At 53.7% G+C, this 18159-nt stretch overlaps 1 protein-coding gene and 1 pseudogene across 1 annotated transcript; one reads left to right on the top strand and one right to left on the bottom strand.

Moving 5' to 3' along the window:
* The first annotated feature begins 1560 nt into the window (after nucleotides 1-1560).
* On the top strand, nucleotides 1561-15884 carry DCST1 (DC-STAMP domain containing 1). Its single transcript, XM_066611088.1, is given in 17 exon segments — nucleotides 1561-1642; nucleotides 1771-1821; nucleotides 1824-1895; nucleotides 3406-3480; nucleotides 6643-6771; nucleotides 7063-7202; nucleotides 7530-7710; nucleotides 8712-8855; nucleotides 9233-9354; nucleotides 10841-10998; nucleotides 11284-11383; nucleotides 11686-11781; nucleotides 12013-12139; nucleotides 12981-13097; nucleotides 13553-13695; nucleotides 14288-14401; nucleotides 15642-15884. Coding segments are annotated over 17 exon segments (2094 nt in total).
* LOC136636065 (5S ribosomal RNA) lies at nucleotides 10674-10793 on the bottom strand (annotated as a pseudogene).
* Nucleotides 15885-18159: the final 2275 nt, after the last annotated feature.

Here is an 18159-nt window from a genome sequence, read left to right on the forward strand (position 1 = left end):
CCGGATTCAGAAATGAGGCTGGTGAAACCAAACCGGCAAAAGTGAAAAGGGGATAATCTGGAATGGGGGGGTCAGGTCTCCAGAGGGTTGTGCCAAAGGGGAGGAGGGGGCTACCAGCCCACCCAGAATTGCATTGACAGTCAAAAAAGCCAGGCACTGCCAGGTTCTGCCAAGCTGTACCCGTCACTGGCCTGGTTCTGTCTTTTACCACGCCCACATTCCACCCTGGCCCCTCCCCTGAGCCACCAGATTCCATCAAGGCTCTGCCCCCCACCCGCTGGATTCTTTCAGTCTCTGCTCTTTTGCCTGACCCCTCCTCACCGACCCGTGGCTAGGGGGGGGGTGGGCTAATATAAAATGTTATAAATGGGTATTTCAGTGGCTTGCCCCTGGGAAGTTGTTGAGTCCTTTTCTTGCACATTTTATCCAAAAGATGAGAAATGGGGCGGGAGGGGAGGTCCCATTGTTGGCCCACTGTGTCCACTTAATCAACTCAAATCAGCTTTGCTGAATCAACATGGCTTGGACTTCCCCATTGAGTTCTTCTGGAATACTGTGTCCACTTAATCAACCCAAATCAGCTTTGCTTAATCAACAGGGCTTGGACTTCCCCATTGAGTTCTTCTGGAATACTGTGTCCACTTAATCAACTCAAATCAGCTTTGCTTAATCAACATGGCTTGGACTTCACCATTGAGTTCTTCTGGAATACTGTGTCCACTTAACTCAAATCAGCTTTGCTTAATCAACATGGCTTGGACTTCCCCATTGAGTTCTTCTGGAATACTGTGCTCACTTAATCAACTCAAATCAGCTTTGCTTAATCAACAGGGCTTGGACTTCACCATTGAGTTCTTCTGAAATACTGTGCCCACTTAATCAACTCAAATCAGCTTTGCTTAATCAACAGGGCTTGGACTTCCCCATTGAGTTCTTCTGGAATAGACTTCCCCATTGAGTTCTTCTGGAATACTGTGTCCACTTAATCAACTCAAATCAGCTTTGCTTAATCAACATGGCTTGGACTTCACCATTGAGTTCTTCTGGAATACTGTGTCCACTTAACTCAAATCAGCTTTGCTTAATCAACATGCTTGGACTTCCCCATTGAGTTCTCTGGAATACTGTGCTCACTTAATCAACTCAAATCAGCTTTGCTTAATCAACAGGGCTTGGACTTCACCATTGAGTTCTTCTGGAATACTGTGTCCACTTAATCAACTCAAATTAGCTTTGCTTAATCAACAGGGCTTGGACTTCACCATTGAGTTCTGCTGGAATAGCTCAAACTTGGTGGTGGTGGTGGGGGGTGTTGTTTCTCCACCCTTGGCTGCCCTGCCTGTTGTGTGACCACAGATAGAACATAGAACATGGATTGTGATGTCACAGAGGGCTAGTTCTCATGGCAGTCGACCTGCAACTGGGTACGTGGCACTCCTTCTTTCCAAGTGACGGCTTTCAAGTCAAACCTCCATTGAATGTCGTCTTTGTTGTCTCTGGTACACACTGTGGAGGGCCTTATATGGGACAGCCCCCTTTCTCGGATGTGTTCTTTGAGCCATGGGCCACCATGTCTCCAAAGGGTCATTGTACCAAAGGATCAAGGCGTCACAGGGCCGACAGAAAAAGCCCCCCAATACCAGTGAGTCTTCCTCTTCCCTTCTCTTGCCTACACCCAAGCTTTAGAAGGGGGCCAAAATCCACAAGGGTGGAAGGGGGCGTGAGATGGGGTGCACAGATGCTGTCGTTAACCCCTCGATCTCTGCACAGCTCTGAAACGCATCCTCAGCTTCCTCCTGCCTCAGTTTTGCATCCGTTTCTTGTGAGCCAACCCGAGGAATTTCTCCCCACCAAGTGTTTCCTGGGGGCCGGATTCGGAAGCCTGTATGCCCTGGGTGAGTCAAATTGGCCCTGATAAATGGGTGGGTTGTATCATCAGATAAAGTGGGTGCAGGCCTCTGGTTGGTAACCTTCAGTCTCGAAAAGGACTATGGTATAAGCCTACAGCACCTGGTATTCCCAGGCGGTCTCCCATCCAAGTACTAACCAGGCCTGACCCTGCTTAGCTTCCAAGATCATGGTATAAGCCTGCAGCACCCGGTATTCCCAGGCGGTCTCCCATCCAAGTACTAACCAGGCCTGACCCTGCTTAGCTTCCAAGATCATGGTCTAAGCCTGCAGCACCCGGTATTCCCAGGCGGTCTCCCATCTAAGTACTAACCAGGCCTGACCCTGCTTAGCTTCCAAGATCACGGTATAAGCCTGCAGCACCCGGTATTCCCCAGGTGGTCTCCCATCCAAGTACTAACCAGGCCTGACCCTGCTTAGCTTCCAAGATCATGGTCTAAGCCTGCAGCACCCGGTATTCCCAGGCGGTCTCCCATCCAAGTACTGACCGGGCCTGACCCTGCTTAGCTTAGAGATCAGTTGCCGATCTCTGATACTGAAGCAAAGGGGGGCAATGATATATTCCGGCGAGGCCTGCTCGCTGTGAGTTGGTCTGTCTCTTGGGTTCAGCCTTAGAGCAGTGGTCTTTCGCTTGCTGGGAGTCAAAGTCACCTCAGCCCCCAAACTGAACCCGGGACAATCCCTTCAACATCCCAGCAGGCAATGCGGGGCTATTCGGCCAGTTGTCCCATCTGGTGGCCCTGCTCCTGTGGGGGGCGGCCGGGGACAAAACAGGGAGCTGAGGGAGTCCCATGGTAGGGGTGAGCAATAGGGAAGAGACTGAAGATTTGGCAGCCCTGTCCAAAGTCAATGCCTCCAAAGTCAATGCGGAGTTTGACCCCCTCTACAACCTAGCTGCCATTCCACCAGTGCAAGCGTAAGACCAAATAGCAGTTGCAGCACTGCCGTGACTCACCCGAGGTGGGTCGTGACCCACTTCTAGGTCCCACTTTGACTCCTCCTGTTGAAGATCTCATGCCTAATAAGAACTTGAGAAATGAAAGCGTTGCATCTTCTTAACCATCAGTCGGTGTCACTGAGACAGGAACGATCTGATCTCTCTGAATAGAGGGGCCTTCAGAGCCCATGCTTGGGGTTTGTGGGGGCCTCTTAGGAAAGGAGCGGAAAGAGAAGGTGGATCAGAGAAGATGGGCAATCAGCCTGCTGCCTGAGACCACAGTCTCAGTTGGCCTCATGAATGGGCCGGCCCTGCTCCAATGGGCCCCTCCTGTGCCCCCCAGCCTTGAAAAGCTTAACTAGTGTTGGCAACGGTGGATGCCGAGGTGTGCGACGACTGGCAGTCTCCCACAATGCTCCCCATGTGTCATCATTCCTGGTTATTGTGGGAGGGGGTTCCAGAGGCTGCCATTCAACGGAGGAACCAATGGGTGGATGGTGGGGGGAGCACATGACTGGCAACGCGGAGTCCCACGGCCCCCCGACACACTTGTATTACAGGCCTCTGCCGGCTCTTGATTTTTCCCATGACCATCTCGAAGACCACAAAGACTGAACTGATGTACAGCATGGCGGGTGAGTGAATATTTGGGGGGGGGGGGGCGGCGACGGACTGTGGTGGGGATGAAGGAGACGCCAGAAGTGGGGGGTGGGCAGGAGAACATGTGCTCCGGTTGAAAAAAAATGCCTGCACATGTTTTGAAATGATTTTGATGTCAGGCTAACTGCAAAGCCGTGGGATTGAAACCAGAGAGGTTCAGGGCATTAAGAGCAGTTTCCAGTGAACCCACGGCTGGCCCATCCGTGCGGCCAATTGAGGCAGAAGGCAGAAGGTTGGGCACCGGGGGGGGGGTCACCCACTTCTGTCTGCCTGCTTATCCCCTCCTGCTTCTTGAATTGAAAAAAGGAAGTGGTTCTGAACCCTAGAGCCCTCAAAGATCCCCTGTTCGGTAGTACTGCCACCACCCTGTAAGAGCCAGTGCCTCGGTCCAGGGACACCGAGACCCTCTAGGCTTAACTATATCCCTTGTAGGCACTGAGCACTTTCTTTACTTAAAGTCTCAGTCCTCAAGTTACTAGTCCACAATGAGGATTTTTGGTAGCTTGCTGAACGGCTAGGCAGGATTCTGAACCTTTGTCCCCAATAGACAATGAACCAACATGGTAAAAGGATTTTTACTTTATTAAGTACATAGGGTTACAAAAAGTTACAAAAGGCAGCAAATGCTAGAGGCATAAAAACTTCTAGGAAACATATCAGCATAAAATAATAAAGCTAACCGGCTATCTCTATTATTTTTCTAATTCTCACCTGGGTCAGCTTCTTTTGTAGATCCTCAGCCCCAGTTACCTAAGAGGCCACATGGTCCTGGCGGGGCAGGATGTGCACCCACCACCTTTCTCACCAAGAGACAAAGACCAAAGACCCTGTCCTCCGGAAGTGGGGCTGGAAGCTCGCCCTCTCAGCTCTTCCCTCCCCCCTGGAGATCTGCAGCTGCATTCCATCCTTGATGGTTGTCTTTCTGGCTGCCTAGGTGCTACATTATCATAAGAACATAAGAACATAAGAACAGCCCCACTGATCAGGCCATAGGCCCATCTAGTCCAGCTTCCTGGATCTCACAGCGGCCCACCAAATGCCCCAGGGAGCACACCAGATAACAAGAGACCTCATCCTGGTGCTCTCCCCTACATCTGGCATTCTGACTTAACCCATCCTAAAATCAGGAGGTTGCGCATACACATCATGGCTTGTACCCCATAATGGATTTTTCCTCCAGAAACTCGTCCAATCCCCTTTTAAAGGCGTCTAGGCTAGACGCCAGCACACATCCTGTGGCAAGGAGTTCCACAGACCGACCACGCGCTGAGTAAAGAAATATTTTCTTTTGTCTGTCCTAACCCGCCCAACACTCAATTTTAGTGGATGTCCCCTGGTTCTGGTATTATGTGAGAGTGTAAGAGCATCTCCCTATCCACTCTGTCCATCCCCTGCATAATTTTGTATGTCTCAATCATGTCCCCCCTCAAGCGTCTCTTTTCTAGGCTGAAGAGGCCCAAACGCCGTAGCCTTTCCTCATAAGGAAGGTGCCCCAGCCCGTAATCATCTTAGTCGCTCTCTTTTGCACCTTTTCCATTTCCACTATGTCTTTTTTGAGATGCGGCGACCAGAACTGGACACAATACTCCAGGTGTGGCCTTACCATCGATTTGTACAACGGCATTATAATACTAACCGTTTTGTTCTCAATACCCTTCCTAATGATCCCAAGCATAGAATTGGCCTTCTTCACTGCCGCCGCACATTGGGTCGACACTTTCATCGACCTGTCCACCACCACCCCAAGATCTCTCTCCTGATCTGTCACAGACAGCTCAGAACCCATCAGCCTATATCTAAAGTTTTGATTTTTTGCCCCAATGTGCATGACTTTACACTTACTGACATTGAAGCGCATCTGCCATTTTGCTGCCCATTCTGCCAGTCTGGAGAGATCCTTCTGGAGCTCCTCACAATCACTTCTGGTCTTTACCACTCGGAAAAGTTTGGTGTCGTCTGCAAACTTTGCCACTTCACTGCTCAACCCTGTCTCCAGGTCATTTATGAAGAGGTTGAAAGCACCGGTCCCAGGACAGATCCTTGGGGCACACCGCTTTTCACCTCTCTCCATTGTGAAATTGCCCATTGACACCCACTCTCTGCTTCCTGGCCTCCAACCAGTTCTCAATCCACGAGAGGACCTGTCCTCTAATTCCCTGACTGTGGAGTTTTTTCAGTAGCCTTTGGTGAGGGACCGTGTCAAACGCCTTCTGAAAGTCCAGATATATAATGTCCACGGGTTCTCCCGCATCCACATGCCTGTTGACCTTTTCAAAGAATTCTATAAGGTTTGTGAGGCAAGACTTACCCTTACAGAAGCCATGCTGACTCTCCCAGCAAGGCCTGTTCGTCTATGTGTTTTGAGATCCTATCTTTGATGAGGCATTCCACCATCTTACCCGGTATGGATGTTAGGCTGACCGGCCTATAGTTTCCCGGGTCCCCCCTCTTTCCTTTTTAAAAATTGGCGTGACATTTGCTATCCTCCAATCTTCTGGTACCGTGGCCGTTTTGAGGGACAAGTTGCATACCTTAGTCAAGAGATCTGCAACTTCATTCTTCAATTCCTTAATAACCCTTGGGTGTATGCCATCAGGGCCCGGTGACTTATTGATCTTTAATTTATCAATGAGGTCTGAAACATCTTCTCTTTTAACCTCTATCTGACTTAACTCCTAGGGTTAGGAGGGGCCGTTCGGGCAGCGGTATCTGCCCGAGGTCTTCTGCCGTGAAGACAGATGCAAAGAACTCATTTAATTTCTCTGCCATCTCTAAGTCTCCTTTTATTATCACCTTCCATTGAGTTGTAAATTCCTAGCAGCTAGGAAATGCAAGCCGCTTCTGTGTTACTGTTTTAGCTTGGTTCAGGCTTTGCGTGTTACTAGGCCTAAACTGTACATATTCATGACAGGAAGATGTTAGCTGGACCAGTTGCCCTTCTATTTTACCCCAATGTTCTCAAGGGTTCTCTCTCTACTCCTACAGATAGATTCGTTCCAACTGTGGTTCGTAGTCCACGGACACATGCGCCGTGTTCCATCTCTCCACGTCTCGAGGGCCACGGAAAACGAGGCTGTATCAGCCCAGCGGCCTGGATGTGACCGCCGGGCCTGACCGCTTTTCTCCATTCCCGTCAGGTGTGAGTGCTCTGGGCTGGGCCACCTCCCCGCATTTCCGCTGCGCCAGCCTCTTGGTGATACCCAAGTTCCTCGGGAAGGAAGGGAGGCTCTACATTCTCACTTACGTGCTGGCGGCCATCTATGACGGTACAGGAAGTGCACGGGTGGGGATGGGCCCTCCCCTCCTCTCATGAGCCCCTCCCTCTGGGCCTCAGTCTTCCCCGTCTGCAAAGTGGGGATAATGGTCCCAGAGAATTCTGCACTTTCTGAACTTTTGGCTAGGTTCAGGGGGTCACCCAGCCAAAGGTGGATGCTCTGATGGTTGTGGGTTCTCAGCCAGTGTCCAACCTCTGTGTCCACTGTGCTTGTTGCCACGTTTGCCCCACCCAGTACCCTCCCTTCTCAAACAGAAGCCCCTCGCCCTCTCGTTCCCGCCAGGCCCTGTCGCAAACATCCGGCACAATCTAAGGGAAGTGGTGAGGTCCATCAGCTGCACTGTGGACCTGCAGATTGAAAATGCCAAGCGCTCCTGGAAGGTGTCGCTTTCCCCACTGCGCAAGGTCCTCAAAGATATGATGGTGAGTCCGGGGCGAGCTGCAAGGTCGGAGTATGCCCAGAGAAATCCTTGGGATTGATCAACCGGGGTGCTAGTCCTCATGAAGGCACTCAGATTTAGAATCATTTTAGAACCATTTAGATTAATGGCTTGTGATGCTGTTGCAGGGTAGGTTTGTGCTGCCTCGTCCAGCATGGGTGGTCTGGGGAGGGCAAGGGAGGGCGTTCTGCGGGCATTCTGGGGCAGGGGGGCGAGCTGGCGGGTCCTTTCGCCCTCCCCTTCATCAGCTCTCAAGGGGATGTCTCCTCCTGCCAGCCTCACAGCTTTCCATCTCTATTGTTTATGGCAGAGGAGCGGGAATACCCTGAAGTCGGACACCCGAGACGTCTCGCGCTCCTTTTCGGCGCTGAACCAACAGGTGGCCAGCCAGGAGGGCTACGACGCCAACTCGGCGGGGGCAGTGGCATCCCGGAAAGGCAGGCCTTCCACGCAGGAAGTGTATGAGGCGAAGACACGGATGCGCTGCTCGGGTGAGTGCGCCAAGAGAGAAAGGAGTAAGAGAGCAGGCAGCGGGAATGGTTGCACAGGTGCTCGGAAAAGGGGCTGCAGGGCTAAGAGGCAACAAGGGACCCTTCTAGCATTTTTATCAAGGCCCAGCTTCCAATTTCGGGTCTCTCAAAGTTGCATCCAGGGCCGGCCCCTCCATGAGGCCGACTGAAGCTATCGCCTCAGGCAGCAGATTTGCGAGGAGACAGGGGGGCGGCACACATCTCTGCCCGCCTCCACTGCTTCTCCTTCGCCTTCTTGGATTGGCAAGGGATGTGGGGGGGCAGAGAGGAAGTGGAGGAGGGCAGGGTGCTGAGCTGGAACACTGAAGGGGGGAGGGGCAGAGGCTGGCGGTAAGGAGAGGCAGCATTTGCAGGCCGATTGGAACTGTCGATGTCCCAGAGTGGAGCAACTGGTTTATTGCTTTTTTTTGCTGGGTTGTGGTCCTCTCCTCTATGGAGGACCTCTAAGGATTTCCTCTATGGATCCTCCTCTAAGGATCTCCTCTATGGAGAACTCGTGCAAGGAAAGCGCCCTACGGGTAGACCACAGCTGCGATACAAGGACATCTGCAAGAGGGATCTGAAGGCCTTAGGAGCGGACCTCAACAGGTGGGAAACCCTGGCCTCTGAGCGGCCCGCTTGGAGGCAGGCTGTGCAGCATGGCCTTTCCCAGTTTGAAGAGACACGTGGCCAACAGTCTGAGGCAAAGAAGGAAGGCCCACAGCCAGGGAGACAGACCAGGGACAGACTGCACTTGCTCCCGGTGTGGAAGGGATTGTCACTCCCGGATTGGCCTTTTCAGCCACAATAGACGCTGTTCCAGAACCACCTTTCAGAGCGCGATACCAGAGTCTTCCGAAACTGAAGGTTGCCAACATGAGGTCCTCTCCTCCAAACCCGTGCTGGGCTGCTCTTGCCCTGTTGTCCACCTGTGGCTATGAGGCTATTGGATGCATTCAAGGTGTCCCTTTGCCCCCCCACAGCCATCATCCAACAGGCCATCAAGCGTTGCCAGATCTGGTTCGCCAACAAGCACCGCGCCTGCATGCAGACCATCAAAGTCCCTCTTATCAGTCATCTGCTCTGCCTTCCGATGAAGTTCAGCTTCCTTTGCCACCTAGCCAAGGGTAAGCAAACATGGGGTGGGTGGGAGGGGGGCAGAAGAAGCAATAGGTGCTGGGAGCTGGTGACAGGGGAGTAGAGTTGCAGGGTCCTGGAAGGGCTGCCCCATGTGGCGAAGTGCAGGAACTGCAACCTAGATGGTCATCACCGGAGTGCAAGACTTTTCCGTTCTGGACTTGCTACGTTGACTCAGGCCGGCCATTGGATCTCCCTGAACCAGAAGGGTCATATTGTGGGCCCTCCTCATCCGTAGGCGGGTCTCAGCCCACGAGTTCCCCACCTGCAGTCTCTGAAGTGGTACAGTCCTAGCAAGGGACCGCCACCCTGGTGAGAGCTCTACCACGCAGCTTACTTTCCAGTTTCTTTTCTCCTGTCTCCCCAGTCATGAATACTTGGTGCCGGGACAAGATTCCCGTGGAAGGGAATTTTGGGCAGACCTACGACCGGGTCAATGGCTCGGTCGACAACTTAAACCAGGACTTCTCAGCCAGAGTGGAGGTCAAGGTGCGTCCGGGCTGGTTCTCTCCAGCAGGTCAAGGCCTACATCAAGCAGGCTTCCCAGTTGCTTGTGCCACGGCCAGGGAGTCAAACCAGTAAACATCCCGTTCCAATTCTGTGGAACCTCCAGCTCCAGGGGCAGTCTAGCTTGATTGATTGGTATGTAAACCACTTTGTGAACTGCTCTGGTTGAAAAGTCTTTTTTTTTTTAGGATGTTTGAACAATTTTGGGGATGCTGAATCCAAAAATTGCATTGTAATTGCCCAATTGGCTGTAGTCTGGGGGTACAGCACGGCCACCTGTATATGCCGATTCAAGCCTACACTGTGGCTTCTTCATGAGGAAGTTGCTTGAATTGGCATATAAGGTGGCTATGCCGTACCCCCCAAAGCTAGGGCCAGTCGGGCAGAACCGAGGCCATTTTTGGATTCAGCACCCCAAATATGCCCAAGGATAGGTCTAAGACCACAAAATGTGCGTAGGCCTGTCTTATTCCAGTTCAGACATGGAAAAAGTAGTTCAGGGACCGGTTTGAATGCTGCGACCATCACAGGTCCAACTCTGAATCAAATAAGACACTCCCAGGCATCTCGGTGAATGAACCCGATGATGACTGACTTAAGAAAAGTGAATTAAATTAATTATTTCTTCATTATTTTCGGTTTGGAATCCGTCCTGGTTGAGTGGGGGGAAAAAAACCTTTCGGAACCAGTTTGGGTTCAACTCCCTGGGTGTTGCATAGGAGCATAAGAGGAATCCTATAGATGCCTGTGTTTGCAGTGTTCTGAGCTAGACTGCCCCTGCAGTTGGAGGTTCCACAGGGCCACCAGGCCTAGTAGCTGGTCCTCCATGATTTTGCCCAGTCCCCTTTTGAAAGCCATCCGAGCTAGCGGCCATTGCCACAGCTTGTGCGCTATTTGACCGTCCTATTTGACCGTCTATTTGACCGTCCTTAATTTCCCACCAATCAGTTTCATTGGCTGTCCCCTGGTTTGGGAGGAAGCCCTGGGTGCGAGGCTGCCAAATTGGTTGGCAGCCTTCAGTCTCGAAAGACTATGGTATAAGCCTACAGCACCCGGTATTCCCAGGCGGTCTCCCATCCAAGTACTAACCAGGCCTGACCCTGCTTAGCTTCTGAGATCATGGTATAAGCCTACAGCACCTGGTATTCCCAGGCGGTCTCCCATCCAAGTACTAACCAGGCCTGACCCTGCTTAGCTTCCAAGATCATGGTATAAGCCTACAGCACCTGGTATTCCCAGGCGGTCTCCCATCCAAGTACTAAACAGGCCTGACCCTGCTTAGCTTCCGAGATCCTGGTATAAACCTGCAGCACCTGATATTCCCAGGCGGTCTCCCATCCAAGTACTAACCAGGCCTGACTCTGCTTAGCTTCCGAGATCAGATGAGATCGGGCATGTGCAGGATAACAGTCGCTGTAAGTGACCCTCTTCTTTTTTCTCCTCCTCCTCCATTTCTCCCCCACCCCAGGAGGAACACCAGACCATGCTAGTGGGTGCCAACCTCTCCCACAAACACCTCGTGGACGAGGTCAACGAGCAGGTCGCTGAAAGTGGCGCCCGGCTCAGCGCCACCATGTCTGTGTTCCGGGTCGTTCTTTCCTGCACCTTCGTCTTTGTCTTCGCCTCGTGAGCTGGGGGGGGACATGGGGAGGGCATATCAGGACAGCCACTGGGGAAAGAGGTGGTGGAGGCGAGGCTTGCATGGAGAAATGTCCTGAAACTCACTTCCGTGCCCCGCTTTTAAAGCGATGCCTTCCTCCTCCACCATGAGGACCGGCGGCTTGGCAATTTGTTTTTAAAATGAAACGGTCGAGCCGGTTCGTTGCCGCTCTTGGGTGGAGTCGGCGGGAGGAATTTGGGGCACAACTGGAGTGGCGGCGAACTCACTCCCCCACACTTTCCCCCCCCCAGGTCCTACTCCTATACAAACAGTTACACCCAAGACATCCGCTTTGACAACCTTTATATCACCCGGTATTTCCGGCTGATCGACGCCCGGCGTTGGAAGCAGGTAGAAGTGGTCTGTGACTGTAGGGTGCTGGGTGGGATGGGGGCACCACCAGTGTAGTGGGAACAGAGCTCAAAGGAGGAAGGAAACTAGGAACTACGAGCCAATGTGATTGACAGAGTCTCAGAAGATAGCTCTGTCAACATAGAACCTCCATCTTCAGGGGCAGTATACCTTTGTATTCCAGTTGCTGGGTAGCAGCCACGGGGGGGCATTATTGCGGTGCCTACCACCTGCCCGTCAGGCAGACAGTCCCTCCCTCCCATGTGTAGCCTTTGTTTCCTCCTGCCCTGCCCCTTTTGCAGAAGAAACGGACCCTCCTACCCTTGCGGCGGGCGGAACGCAGCAGTGTCATCGACCCCTACCGCGTCTGGTTCCAGCCGGCCGAGAGCAAGAATGTGGTGAGTGGATGCGGGAATGGGGCAGAGACCCTCGCAGCGGGGAAAGAGGAGCTGGGGAGAGGCCAGGCAGGAATGGGACCAGGTGTCTATTCTACTGGGCTTGTCGGTGAAACCAGTTTGAGGTTCTTGACAAGCACCAATCTCACGTCCTAATGAGCCAAGCTGTTTGCCCCCCCACTCCCTCCAGATCTCCCCCCCCAGGATGTTTCTTTTTGTCCTGCTGCCACCCAGATGCTCGAGCTATTGGGCTGCCTGCCAACTTTGGTCTTCCTCCTACTCGCGTTCTCCCTCGATTCCTTGCTCTTCACCATCTTCAGCACAATTCGACACCACTCCTTTGTGGAATACTCGTTCAGCAGTAAGTATGCGATCCACAGCAGTGTTGCGCTTATCCCCCCCCCCGGGTGACAAACGCCACCCCTGCGGCCCATTCCCATCTCACCTGCCCCCTCCTTCTTCTCCTCTTTCAACCCCGACATAAGAACCTATCACTGCCTTCTGGACACACTTCCTTTGAAAAAGAAGAGAGTGGAGTGGAAGAAGTGAGGTGGAGAGGAGAGACAAGTGGGGGCCTAGAACGTCTCCCAGGAGACACTCTAGTGCACCGTTCTCCTCTCCTCCACTTCCTCTTCAGTTCTACTTTCCCCTTTCAAATCCAGAGAGGAGGGAAGTGGAGTAGTGGAAGATGAGGCTGAGGTGGTGTGAGCCAACAAGGCTGGTGAGGTCACCCCCCCCCCCCACTAATCCACCCCTTCTCTGTCCACTTCATTGATGGGCCAGCCCTGGCCAGAGACGACGACATTGACCAGGTGATTCTGCCCAATTCTGATCTCTGCGGCCATCCCTTCTGCCTGAGCCTGTTGGGTGGAAATTGGGCTGTTTTCCGCAGACCTGAGCGTCCCCCTTTTTGCCTTCAAGATGTTGAAAGGCCTCCAGTCTCATCTGCGACATTTCTGCCTGCGGTTCCCTGCACAGGAGCAGGGCTGGTAAAAACAGGTGGCGACATGAGTCTGAACAGGGGAGGAGGGACTAAGAGGTGGTGCTTCATGGAAGGGGAGGGGTCAGCCAGTCCCACTTGGCTGACTTCTGACCCTGCTTCTGTGTCTCTGAGTGGGGGCTGTAGGTGTAAGGGGCAAGGAGAGAGGAAGAGTGGGGTCCCTGAAGGGCTTTGTATAGAGACCCTCCTGCCCTCTCCGCAGGCAGCCACCACCTGGAAGTGAAGGTTGGGGGGAACTCAATGATGGCGCGACTCCTCCGGAGCACTATCGGGGCGCTGAATACCTCCTCGGAGACAGTGATCGAGACCAACAATCTCCGTACGTCGGGGAGGGAAGGCGGGCAAAGGGGATACGTGCACCGCAGAAGCCAAGAGCCGTAAGGGAGGGGTCAAATCCTTCACTCTGGGCTACAACCAGAAAACCCCCTTTGCGACATTTTGCCCATCACGTCATCTGGCGTTCAAAGGTAGACTGCCTCTGCACATGGAGGCTTTGGTTAGCGTGTGCTTGATGACGAAGTCACGGCTCAACCCGAGCCGCTTTGCACAGAGTCAGGCTAAGGATTTGCTGAGCCCAGTCCTGCCTCCCTAGACTGGGAGCCTCTCTCCTTCAAACTCCTTCCCAGCCTGACTTAAAATGGGAGAAATTGCACCCAGGACCTTTAGTTAAGCAAGCATTCTGCCATTGAGCTGCACTCCCATTGCCGGTCTCGGCCTGAGGCCAGGGTTGCCTCAATGCCCTCGCCTGACCCTCTTCCCGTCTGTCTTCCGCAGAATGCTTGCCGGAGCCACGAGGGATGACCCAGGCGCAATACGTGGCCTGCGCTATCCCCTTTGGCGCCCTAGTGGCGCTGTGCATTTTGCAGGTGTACACCAACCGCCTCCGCCGCATCATTGCCGCCTTCTACTTCCCTAAGGTGGGTGCCTCAGGCCTTAAAATTGCCCTCTGACCCCTCCTTGGAATGGTGACATCACACCCCTTGCTTTCAGTTCAGACTGACTGTGCTTCACAGACCAAAGCTCGGTGCCTTCACCACGGGTGTCACAGGCAGCTCTTCAACAGGTGAATCTAAAAAACACACCAGCCTAGAACATAAGAAGAGCCCCACTGGATCAGGCCCAAGGCCCGTCTAGTTCCGCTTCCTGTGTCTCATGGTGGCCCATCAGAAGTCTTAGGGAGCAACCAAGACCACAAGAGACCTGCTTCCTGGTGCCTTCTCTTGCAGCTGGCATTCAGAGACAGCCCACTTCGAAAACCAGGAGCTTGCATTTAGTCATCGTGGCTTGTAACCTGAGGTGGACTTCCCCTCAGTCAGTCTGGCCAATCCCCATCTAGGCCAGACACCATCACCACCTCCTGTGGCAAGGAGTTCCACAGGCCGACGACATGCTGGGGAAAGAAATATTTTCCCTTAAGTCCATGACAAAGGCAACCACAGCTCCCCAGCCACCACCATACCCTAACCTGACCTTTCCTCCTCCTGGTTCTCTCCCCGCCCCCCACAACAGCGGGAGAAGAAGCGAGTCCTCTTCCTCTATAACGAGATGCTCCGGCAGCGCATGGCCTTCATCGTGGTACAACGCAAACGCATCATCCAGCGCGCCCGCCGGCACAAGCGGCTGGTGAGCAGTCAGTGGCGCACGTGGGCCGCGAACGTCAAGGCCCGTGCAACCGGCCAGTCGCGTTGACCGGGCCTGCCCTCTCGCCTTTTCCTTCTGCTTGCATTTCCACATGGGGACCTGGCGCACACCTGTTTGCTCCCGCGCGCGAGCCCTGGCATGCAGCGGCGCACCGCCCATGGTGCTTGTGCCAGAGAGGTGTGCCTCGGTTTCCTCCTGGCTTTTGTCTCCTCCATTCCGGCTCTCTCCACCTCCTCGCTGTGCAGGGAATCCAGGGCAGGACTCTTCCTCTTGGCTCCGCACAGCGGCCTCTGGCCTTCCCGTCCCGCAGGGACTGTTTCAGCAGCCCAGCCCAGTGCTTTAAAGCTGGAACGCCCACAGCAGGTTCATTTGTTTCGTGCCAGGATGTTCAGCCTACCAAACACGTGCTCTGTCAGCGGGCTTCCTGAATGGAGGCTTAGCAACACACGCAGCAGAATACGATCCGGCTAATAATGTGCATTAACGCGCATACCGGCACATTAATGCGCGCGCCAGTGCATTACCGGCGCATCAACGTGCAGATAGCGCATCTATTTCGTAATAACCGTCGCTCAGTAGCACAGCACCTGCTTGAGGGGCAGAAGGTCATGGATTTAATTCCGGTTCTCCGTGCCACAAACTGTGGCTCGGTCAGAGGGCTGATACTCCATATGTAGATAGTCCCAGATGCGAATCCTGGCAGCAACGCTGGGCGTGATTGAAAAAAAAAACTCTGGGGGGAGGCAGCGCAGGTCAAGACAGCCAACAAAATGGCCTCCCCAAATGAGGAGGTAGTTTCTCTGTACGCCGGGGATTGCCTGGATATGCAGAGGTAGATGTAGTTATAAAAAGCAGACTGAGCATGCTCAGTGCATCCCATTGGAAAAGCATCTGCGGAATATGAAGGGCAGGAGGGATGGAGGGAGAGGAGATCGGGCATTCAGTTGGGGCATTTAGTTGGGCATTCCGGTTGGGGACGTGCAGCGATTTGTTCCGTGGTCCTTTTTGAATGACAAAAACAGCTGCTGGATCTTGTGCCGCAGAACCGTTTGGAACTTTCTAGAACTTCCCAATCGGGCCCGGTAGCTCCGCCCTCAGGGGTGCGGCCAATGCTGTCCAGAGCCTAGAATCGAGAGCGGGCCACAGCCTAGAGTGGCACCCTTTCTCCCCCCCCCCGTTGGCCCTGAGCGCTGCACCCCTCTCTTCCCTCCCCCCTTTGCAGGAGCCCTTCGAGGTCCGGCTGGGCCGCTGGTTCCCCTTCCTGAAGCGTTTCGTCCGCCTCCGCTGTATCCTGTGCAACTTGCCCCAAACCCCCAACTCCAGGCTGTGCCCCAACCCGGATTGCGGCACTCTGTACTGCCAACTTTGCTGGGAAGATATGGGTCGCGTCTGCTATGCGTGCAGCCCCGATGACTTGCTCTCCGACGACGAGAGCAGCGAAGGGGAGACGGGTTACGCCGACTGAGGTCCGGCGAGGCAGGGGGCTGGAGCTGCTGCCTGCTTTTGTCCATTCCATTTCTTACATATCTCTGCTGTTTTTATTCCCTGCCCCCCAAAATGCCCCATTAAACCCCCCCCCCCAGGTCAATCACTTGCTTTGTTTCTTGGATTTTGCGTGGATTTATCTGGAGAAATTCCAGCCTGCTGTTCTCGCACTCGAGACATTCTCAAGGCCAAAACCCGTGACCAGACCAGCCTCCCTGAAAACACCACCATCTCCAGGAATGAACCCATCACAGGAATTAGGAAAAGGCCGGCATGAAGAACCAGGATTTCAACTGCCAAGAGCAAAACCAGCGAAGAGACAACTGCCAAGAGCATGAGGCAGGGAGTTCCACAGTGAGGAGGGGGCCACAACTGAGAAGCCCTCTCGTCTGTCACTGTCAAGTGAATATCACACATTGGCAATAATAATAATAAACTTTATTTATATCCCGCCCTTCTCCCTGAAAGGGACCCAGGGCGGCTTACAACATATTAAAAACAGATTAAAAACATAATTTAACGGCAAATAAAAACATATTAAAACACATTAACAGATACCCATAAAAACAGTAGTCAGACTCTACTCCCTCATCTTAATGGACAGGATAAGATATGGGGAGACCCCCCCAAGTCTCCTTACAAGACCAGCCCCAGCTCCTGAGCTGGCCCAAGAACTCCAGAATCCTAAGTCTGCAAGGAAAATACTGTCGCCTTGTCCAGTATGAGGTCCTTGGGAAGGCCTTGATGTCTGGCTGAAACAAACCCGTCAATAGCATCTACATGACTTTGCAAAAAATCTATTAATAATAATATAATAATAATATTCTCTACTAGAGTCAATTCTTCACTAGGTGGTCAAACATCAACAAGGTCTTCTCCAGATCGTCCCTTCTGACTTTAGCTGGTCTCTCCTGCTTGCAGCAGCATCATAAGAAAAGCCCTCCTGGAACAGGCCCAAGGCCCATCTAGTCCAGCTTCCTGCATCTCGCAGTGGCCCACCAGATGCCTCAGGAGGCCCACACAACCCCTGCACCCCGTTGCCACTAATCCAGGCCGAATGCTGCCACCACATTCGGTAGCAAGGACTTGCACTGCATCTCTCAGTGGTCCTCCGGGAGCCCACAAGACCGCACGACCCCTGCGTCCCAGCGCCACTAACCCAGGCCGGACACCTCTGCCACAGCAGGTGGCAAGGGGTTCCACAGGATAACCACACACTGGGTCATTGGAGAAGACCAGTCTCTTGGTGCTAGATATAAGTAAAGCACTAAAAGATGAGGATGATGAAGATGATGATGATGATGATGATGAGGGTTCTCCCCTGGGCTCCCTTCTGCTTCCGGCCACCCCCTGGAGGCGACATTCCGAGCCTGGCCCCCTCCCTCGGGCAGGGAAACCCCACCTCCGCCCATCCCACCCCACTCCTCATCCCAGGAACCCACAAGACCTGTGGGTTCCTGTGGGCATCCCTGTGTCACTAATCCAGACTGGATGCTGCAGCCACCTCCAGTGGCAAGGGGTTCCACAGGCTAATCCGGGCTGGATGCCGCAGCCACCTTTGGTGGCAAAGGGTTCCACAGGCCAAGCACACACCAGGTCATTGGAGAAGAGTAGTCTGACGGCGCAAGACCTAAGTAAAGCAGTAAAAGATGACGATGATGAAGGTGAGGATGAAGATGAGGATGAGGGTTCCCCCCCCGCCCCGGGGCTCCTGGCCACCCCCTGGAGGCGACATTCCGAGCCTCGCCCCCTCCCTCGGGCAGGGAAACCCCTCCTCCGCCCATCCCACCCCACTCCTCATCCCAGGAACCCACAAGGCCTCTGCATCCCTGTGTCACTGATCCAGGCTGGATGCCCTCCGGTGGCAAGGGGTTCCGCAGGCTCAGCACACACCAGGTCATTGGAGAAGAGCAGTCTGACGGCGCAAGACATCAGCAAAGCACTAAAAGATGAAGATGGGGATGATGAGGGTTCTCATAAGATGAGGGTGATGAAGGTGAGGATGATGAGGGTTCCCCCCCCTGGCTCCTGGCCACCCCCTGGAGGCGACATTCCGAGCCTGGCCCCCTCCCTCGGGCAGGGAAACCCCACCTCCGCCCATCCCACCCCACTCCTCATCCCAGGAACCCACAAGGCCTCTGCATCCCTGTGTCACTGATCCAGGCTGGATGCCCTCCGGTGGCAAGGGGTTCCGCAGGCTCAGCACACACCAGGTCATTGGAGAAGAGCAGTCTGACGGCGCAAGACATCACTAA

This window comes from Tiliqua scincoides, unplaced genomic scaffold, assembly GCF_035046505.1.
Source record: "Tiliqua scincoides isolate rTilSci1 unplaced genomic scaffold, rTilSci1.hap2 HAP2_SCAFFOLD_78, whole genome shotgun sequence".
In the NCBI taxonomy this organism is placed as follows: Eukaryota; Metazoa; Chordata; class Lepidosauria; order Squamata; family Scincidae; genus Tiliqua; species Tiliqua scincoides.